Source organism: Trichosurus vulpecula (assembly GCF_011100635.1).
Source record: "Trichosurus vulpecula isolate mTriVul1 chromosome X unlocalized genomic scaffold, mTriVul1.pri SUPER_X_unloc_1, whole genome shotgun sequence".
NCBI lineage: Eukaryota > Metazoa > Chordata > Mammalia > Diprotodontia > Phalangeridae > Trichosurus > Trichosurus vulpecula.
Genome location: NW_023494377.1, coordinates 2331877 through 2340366, shown reverse-complemented (window position 1 = coordinate 2340366; position 8490 = coordinate 2331877). Strand labels below are relative to the sequence as shown.

The window sequence follows — 8490 nt, the reverse complement described above, 5'->3', positions numbered from 1 at the left end:
GTTGTTGTTGTTGTCGTTGATGTCGTTGTAGTTGTCGTTGTTGATGTCGTTGTAGTTGTCGTTGTTGATGTTGTTGATGTCGTTATAGTTGTTGTTGTTGTTGTCGTTGATGTCGTTGTAGTTGTCGTTGTAATTGTTGTTGTTGTCGTTGATGTCGTTGTAGTTGTCGTTGTTGACGTCGCTGTAGTTGTCGTTGTTGATGTCATTGTAGTTGTCGTTGTAGTTGTCGTTGTTGATGCCGTTGTAGTTGTTGATGCCGTTGTAGTTGTTGTTGCTGTTGTCGTTGATGCCGTCGTGGTTGTCGTTGTCATTTTTGTCATCGTTGTCTTTGTTGTTGATGTTGCTGTTGTCGTTGTAGTTGTCATTGTTGATGTCGTTGTAGTTGTCGTTGTTGATGTCGTTGTAGTTGTTGTTGTTGTCGTCGTTGATGCCGTTGTGGTTGTCGTTGTAGTTGTCGTTGATGCCGTTGTGGTTGTCGTTGTTGATGTCATTGTAGTTGTCGTTGTGGTTGTCGTTGTTGATGTCGTTGTAGTTGTCGTTGTAGTTGTCGTTGTTGATGTCGTTGTAGTTGTCGTTGTTGATGTCGTTGTAGTTGTTGTTGTTGTCGTCGTTGATGCCGTTGTGGTTGTCGTTGTAGTTGTCGTTGATGCCGTTGTGGTTGTCGTTGTTGATGTCATTGTAGTTGTCGTTGTGGTTGTCGTTGTTGATGTCGTTGTAGTTGTCGTTGTAGTTGTCGTTGTTGATGTCGTTGTAGTTGTCGTTGTTGATGTCATTGTAGTTGTTGTTGTTGTCGTCGTTGATGCCGTTGTGGTTGTCGTTGTAGTTGTCGTTGATGCCGTTGTGGTTGTCGTTGTTGATGTCATTGTAGTTGTCGTTGTGGTTGTCGTTGTTGATGCCGTTGTAGTTGTTGTTGCTGTTGTCGTTGATGCCGTTGTGGTTGTCATCATTGTCATTGTTGTTGATGTTGCTGTTGTCATTGTCGTTGTAATTGTTGTTGTTGTCGTTGATGCTGTTGTGGTTGTCGTTGTTGATGTTGCTGTTGTCCTTGTAGTTGTTGTTGTTGTCGTTGTAGTTGTCGTTGCTGATGTCGTTGTAGTTGTTGTTGTTGATGTTGATGTTGTCATTGTAGTTGTCGTCGTTGATGCCGTTGTGGTTGTCATCGTTGATGCCGTTGTGGTTGTCGTTGCTGATGTCGTTGTAGTTGTCGTTGTTGATGTCATTGATGTTGTTGTAGTTGTCATCATTGTCATCTTTGTTGATGTTGCTGTTGTCATTGTAGTTGTCGTCGTTTGATGCCGTTGTAGTTGTTGTTGTTGTTGTCGTTGTGGTTGTCGTTGATGCCGTTGTGGTTGTCGTTGTAGTTGTCGTTGTTGATGTCATTGTAGTTGTCATCGTTGATGCCGTTGTAGTTGTCGTTGTTGTTGTCGTTGATGCCGTTGTGGTTGTCGTTGTAGTTGTTGTTGATGTCGTTGTAGTTGTCGTTGTTGATGTCATTATAGTTGTTGTTGTTGATGTCGTTGTAGTTGTCGTTGTAGTTGTCGTTGTTGATGTCGTTGTAGTTGTCGTTGTTGATGTCATTGTAATTGTTGTTGTTGTTGTCGTTGATGTCGTTGTAGTTGTCATCGTTGATGCCGTTGTAGTTGTCGTTGTAGTTGTCGTTGTTGTTGTCGTTGATGCCGTTGTGGTTGTCGTTGTTGATGTCATTGTAGTTGTCGTTGTGGTTGTCGTTGTTGATGCCGTTGTAGTTGTCGTTGCTGTTGTCGTTGATGCCGTTGTGGTTGTCATTGTCATTGTTGTTGTTGTCGTTGTTGATGTCGTTGTAGTTGTCGTTGATGCCGTTGTGGTTGTCGTTGTTGATGTCATTGTAGTTGTCGTTGTGGTTGTCGTTGTTGATGCCGTTGTAGTTGTCGTTGTTGTTGTCATTGATGCCGTTGTGGTTGTCGTTGTAGTTGTCGTTGTTGATGTTGCTGTTGTCATTGTAGTTGTCGTTGTTGATGTCGTTGTAGTTGTCGTTGTTGATGTCGTTGTGGTTGTCGTTGTTGATGCCGTTGCAGTTGTTGTTGTTGTTGTCGTTGATGCCGTTGTAGTTGTCGTTGTTGATGTCGTTGTAGTTGTCATCGTTGATGTCGTTGCAGTTGTCGTTGCTGTTGTCGTTGATGCCATTGTAGTTGTCGTTGTAGTTGTTGTTGTTGATGTTGTTGTAGTTGTCGTTGTAGTTGTCGTTGTAGTTGTCGTTGTTGATGTTGCTGTTGTCATTGTAGTTGTTGTCGTTGATGCCGTTGTAGTTGTCGTTGTTGTTGTCGTTGATGCCGTTGTGGTTGTCGTTGTAGTTGTCGTTGTTGATGTCGTTGTAGTTGTCGTTGTTGATGTTGCTGTTGTCATTGTAGTTGTTGTCGTTGATGCCGTTGTAGTTGTCGTTGTTGTTGTCGTTGATGCCGTTGTTGTTGTCGTTGTAGTTGTCGTTGATGCCGTTGTGGTTGTCGTTGTTGATGTCGTTGTAGTTGTCGTTGTAGTTGTCGTTGTTGTTGTCGTTGATGCCGTTGTGGTTGTCGTTGTTGATGTCATTGTAGTTGTCGTTGTGGTTGTCGTTGTTGATGTCGTTGTAGTTGTCGTTGTAGTTGTCGTTGTTGTTGTCGTTGATGCCGTTGTGGTTGTCGTTGTTGATGTCATTGTAGTTGTCGTTGTGATTGTCGTTGTTGATGCCGTTGTAGTTGTCGTTGCTGTTGTCGTTGATGCCGTTGTGGTTGTCGTTGTCATTGTTGTTGTTGTCGTTGTTGATGTCGTTGTAGTTGTCGTTGATGCTGTTGTGGTTGTCGTTGTCATTGTTGTTGTTGTCGTTGTTGATTTCGTTGTTGATGCCGTTGTAGTTGTCGTTGCTGTTGTCGTTGATGCCGTTGTGGTTGTCGTTGTCATTGTTGTTGTTGTCGTTGTTGATGTCGTTGTAGTTGTCGTTGATGCTGTTGTGGTTGTCGTTGCTGATGTCATTGTAGTTGTCGTTGTAGTTGTCGTTGTTGATGCCGTTGTAGTTGTCGTTGTTGTTGTCATTGATGCCGTTGTGGTTGTCGTTGTAGTTGTCGTTGTTGATGTTGCTGTTGTCATTGTAGTTGTCGTCGTTGATGCCGTTGTAGTTGTCGTTGTTGTTGTCGTTGATGCCGTTGTGGTTGTCGTTGTTGATGTTGCTGTTGTCATTGTAGTTGTCATCGTTGATGCCGTTGTGGTTGTCGTTGCTGTTGTCGTTGATGCCGTTGTGGTTGTCGTTGTCATTGTTGTCATCGTTGTCTCTGTTGTTACCGGTCCAGAAGCTTCAAGGACGTGGATTACAGGAAGTGAAGTGCAGAGAAATGCCTTCCGACACTGCCTTCTGCGCTGCCTCCAACCTTCCAGCCTGAGCTCCTCCCTTGCCCAATGGCTTGCTTCCCAAGGAGCCGGCCATAAAGATTCTTTAAGGATGTGATATCAGGTGCCTTCATCCAATGGCCAAGCCCTTAGAATCCTCTCTGGCTGACTAAGGAACGGCCTTCCCCGTCGCTCCCCAACATCTCATTTACACTTTACGGTTACATTCTTGGCCTTCTGTAACAACAACAGTGGAGATGTAGAGGGAAATTCTCTCCCTTAACACTTGTAAAAGTCCAGCCTGGGTTCCCCCATTTTGTTCTTGCTCATTAATATCTCCAAGCTTCCAGCCTTGCTCAGCTAGACAAGATGTCTGTCTCCTTCTGGAAAACAGAATCCACCCCTGCTTCGCAATCTACATCTGTAAACATTAAGTGCAATGCAACACATAGTTCGGGATTTCTGTTGGCCAACAGGGTGTGACCATATGTTAAAAACTGAGGCATACACATAAGAATTTAGGAAAAAGAATAATGCTTCCAAATTCTCAGCTACCCTTTTTTAAACAGACAGAACAGAATGATGGGGAGCAGAAAGGAGAAAAATTTACTGGAACCAGAGAAGCTTGATTTTCCCTGGAGTGAAGATGGAGAAGAGGGGAAGAGTGTGCCACTGTCTCTCTTTCCTGCCCATGCTTGATCAGCAATGAAAATTTTGCCCAGTTCATAGTTTGGGCTCAAATCACGACCCATCGGGAATCCTCACAGCTGTTCATTCTGTGTCAACCTCTGGAAGCTCATCATGTCTTCTCTCTGGCATCTTCTTCCTGTGACTCACTTGTGCTGGCCTCCTGCTTCTGGAATCTACTTGCTTTCAATGGTTTCTTGCTTCACCTCACCCGTTCCGAGGTCAGGATCAACGACACTGGAGATAACCCATCCCCAGGTTAAGTCTAAAGCCATAGGAACTTGGGATATGCTGCTTAGAAGATATCCACCGGCAGGAAACTCCCTAGCTCCCCTGATCCATAGACAAGCCTCTGTGGGTGGGGTCCCAAAAGACGGAGCTACGTTGGTCACCTTGGAGAAAACAGTAACCTTGAAGAGAGCTGTTTCAATTAAGTGGTGAGGTTGAAAGCTAGATTTCTTTGACTTTTTAATTAATTTTTTCAGTTGACAAACATTTACCCTCTCTACCTCTCACCTCCCTTCCCCTTACTGAAGAAAAAGAAAAGCAAAATCCCTAAAACAAAAATGCATAGTTATGAAAAACAAATTCTCACATTGGTCCCTCCCAAAGGGAGGATGGACTCATTATCTCTCTGTCAGGAGGTAGCAACATCCTTCATCATTGGTCTTTTGAAATCGTATTTGGTCAATGCATTGATCAGGGTTCTCAGTGATTCAAAACTGTCTTTAGAAAATGATTATTGTCGTATAAATAGTTCTCCTGGTTTTGTTCCCTTCTCTCTGCCTTGGTTCATAACATGGAAACCAGATTTCAAAGGATTAAGAAGTGAATAGGAGGTGAGGAAAGGTAGGCATTTAGTGTGGACAGTTTTTTTCTAGGAATTTGGCTATGAATGGAAGAAGAGATATGGAATAGGATCTTGAGGGGATAGCAGGGTCAAGTGAATATTTATTTTTAAGGATAGGGGAGACCTGGCCATGTTTGTATGTAATAATAGCTAACATTTATATACGGTGCTTACTACATTCCAGACGCTGTGCTAAGCACTTCACAATTATTGCCTCATCTGGTCCTCACAACAACCCTGGAAGGCAGGTTCAGTTATTATTCCCATTTCACAGATAAGGAAACTGAGGCAAAGTGACTTGTCCAGTGCCACACAGCTGGCCCAAAGCTGGATTTGAACTCAGGTCTTCATGATTCCAGGCCCAGAGCTCTGTACACTGTGCCACCTAGCTGCCTGTAGCAGCAGGGAAGGAGTCAGTTGATAAGGAAAGATTAGAGATGAGGGGGAGGGAAGGGAAAGATGATCAAAGGGTCTGGCAGTCAGAGGCGGGGAACCTGCAGCCTCAAGGCTACAAGGGCTGCTCTTGAGGACCTAGAGGGTTACATGTAACCATGAGGCCGCAGGTTCCCCACCCCTGGCTCTATCTTCTGGAGGACAGAAGAGGAAATGGGATCAAGGGCAAAAGATAGGGAGTTGGCTTTAGCAGGGAGAAGGGATAACTCTTTGTCAGAGATTGGAGCAAAGGAGGAATGAGTAGAGGGTAGGCTGTGTACAGGGGTTTTGGGGGCAGAACAAGAGAGAAGAGCAAGGTCGTGGTGGATGCCCTCCATTTTCCCAGAGAAGTGGGAGATGAGGTCCTCTGCTGAGAGGGAAGTGGATTATGGTGTGGGAGACTTTGGAGAGGGTTTGGAACAGCTGCTATGGAGAGTCAGATAGAGAATTAATTAGGGAAGAATCAAAGAATTGCCTCATAACAGTAAGAGCCCAGTAGAGATTGGATAACATAAATTTGTAGGGGACCCAGTCTATTGGGTACCTGGTTATCTCTTCCTCCATAAATCCCATTCCATTCCAGTTTACTTACTTCTTAAATACTCACTGCAGTGGAGGGTATAGGACAGAGAAATGGTGCCTTCTCTACCCCCCCCAACCCCACCAGCCAGTGTATTTCATGGACATTTCTAGGGACAGTGCGCTGGTCCTGTAAGAAGTTTTTGCTTGGAGGGAGGAGTGGGTTCGGAATGAAAACTCTACCCAATCTCTGAGCCAAACTCTATGATAAACTCAAGACATGTTCAATTAAGGATCATGTGGTTGATTGTTCCGTCCTGGGGGTTTCGAAGCATATATCTCCTCACATCCAATTCCAGGGATCCAGCTGTGACCAAATGTTTCATTTATGTGTCATGAAGCTGTGGCTGACACCATGTGGTTCTGATACAAGGCTGGATGCTAATATTGTCTGCACTGAACAGTCAACAACCTCCCTTAGATGGTCTTTTAAAAAATTTCCATTGATATCTTTTGTTTTTTACATCGCCTCCATTTCCCAATATATCTCTGCCCTTTCCCCTGCCCGAAAAGCTAGCCCCTTACTCCAGTGGATTCAGGAGTCGCCTCCCAGGATGCAGATCATAGCCTATCCATGCCTGCTCTTCTGCCCGCAACTGTTGTCCACTTCTTCCCCAAAGTTTGCCACAGGGCATCCACCCAACGTGCCAGAAATCTTCCCTTCTTTTCCCCAACATTGAGAGGGTACCAGTGAAGCTTTCTCTTCAAAGAATTATATAAACCCAAAGAGAAGATGGGCTACTCACATGGATAAAGAAAGAAAAAAGAACTAAAAAGGGGGAAAACAGTTCGGTAAAACTAACCAACATGTCAACTAAATTTGACATCATGTTAAGTGTTAGACATCCATCGTCCTCCATCCTTGAGGAAGAAAAAAAGGGAAGGGCATTCTCATATCTCTCCTTTGAGGAAAAGATTCATCATCACTTCACGTTATTTAGTTTCAATGGTGGCAATATTATTCTATTTAAATGTTGAGGTCATTTGGTTTCACTTTGCTCATATAAGTTTTGTTCATATAAGTCTTCCTAAGCTTCTCTGTATCCTTCATATTCATTGTTTTTTAGAGCACAGGAATACCCCATTACATTTACACCACAACTTGTTTAGCCACTTCCCAATCAATGGGCATCTGCCTTCCAGTTATTCTCTACTACAAAAAAAGATGCTGAAAAAATCATAGTGTGTTTGGGACCATTCTTTTAACCACTGACCTCCTTGGGGCATTTGTCCAGAAGTGGGATCTCTGGGCCAAAGGGTATGGGTATTTTCATTACTTTCTGACCATCATTCCACATTGTTCCCCAAATGGTTGGACCAGTTTTCTGTAACACCAACATTTTAGTGGGCCACCTACAGATTCTGCCACTGTCAAAGAATGAGTTGCTACTACCAATTTCTAAAAGTTGATGTGTTCCAGAGAGAAGCTTTATGGGTGAAACATATCCCATTGTAGTGGAAAATATGCCAGATTTAAGGGCAGCTAGGTGGCAAAGTGGATAGAGCAACGGCTCTGGAGTCAAGAGGACCTGAGATCAAATCTGGCCTCGGACGCTTGACACTTACTAGCTGTGTGACCCTGGGTAAGTCACTTAACCTGGATTCCCACACAAACAAAATATGTCATATTTAGAGCAAGAGGGCTTGGGTTCAAATCCTGCCTCTGACATTTACTGCTTGTATGACTTTGGCCAATCACTTCTATCTCTGAATGTCAGGGTTTTTTTAAATCTATAAATGGAGAGGTTGGACTAAATAAGCCTGAGGGTCCTCTCTGGCTCTCAATGTATGATCCTAGGAACTTTCTAGGTTGGGGCTGAACGAGGAACATCCCAACAGAGCTATGAAGGCAGATGGAGTTTTTTTGCCACATTTGCACAACAGAATTGGACATTCAGCCAACCAGGACTTGTTTGCAGAACGATGAAAGCTAGTCTGGTTCCCAGCTGGAGATAGGAGTGTTGTCAGCAACCCTGCTCTGTCATCCAGGCAGGACGCAAAGCAAGCTTGGGAATCACTCTGGCTCTACAAGAAGATAGCCATCACCCATGACAAGCCTCTACACAGCTCTGACAATTGAAGCTTTTGGCAGGGTCCTCCACCAGCTCCTGAGATGACTCATGGTGTAATAGGTAGCACCACGTTGGACTTGCCATCTGGAAGACGTGGATTCGAATCCAAGCTCAGATACTTACTTAGCAGCTGCGCAACCTTGAAACATTCACTTAACTTCTCTGGGCCTAAGTTTCCTGCTCTGTAAAATGAGAGGGTTGAACTTGATGACTTCTAAGGTCCCTTCCCACTCTGAATCTGCAGTTCTTGACTTGGGACTCATCAGATGTCCTTTTCCTTTCTGGCATAGGAAGAGTGCTCCCTCCCAATCTCCCTTCCTAGGATACCCTAAGGAGTTGTTGTAGTTCCTGAGCCATGGAGCTCTGGGTGTTGATTAGCTCAGGTAAAAGCTAGACAATTGAATGGGCTGTGATAAGCTCAGGTGGGTTCCACTGGAAGCAATTTCACTAGCCTCCAATTGTACTGATTTTGCCTGAGTCGAACCTCAAATTATGGATTGCCGTGGCCGGAAAATTCATCACCAAGTGATCAGG

At 44.2% G+C, this 8490-nt stretch overlaps 1 protein-coding gene across 1 annotated transcript in view; it reads right to left on the bottom strand.

The window, feature by feature from the left end:
* Positions 1–202: 202 nt before the first annotated feature.
* Positions 203–8490, bottom strand: part of LOC118833027 (probable cyclin-dependent serine/threonine-protein kinase DDB_G0292550) — a 13233-nt gene continuing 4945 nt past the window's right edge. Inside the window, 8 exon segments of the mRNA XM_036740419.1 lie at positions 203–274; positions 551–646; positions 688–1250; positions 1297–2102; positions 2134–2197; positions 2248–2720; positions 2803–2929; positions 2977–3302. Coding sequence (XP_036596314.1) covers positions 203–274; positions 551–646; positions 688–1250; positions 1297–2102; positions 2134–2197; positions 2248–2720; positions 2803–2929; positions 2977–3302 — 2527 coding nt within the window.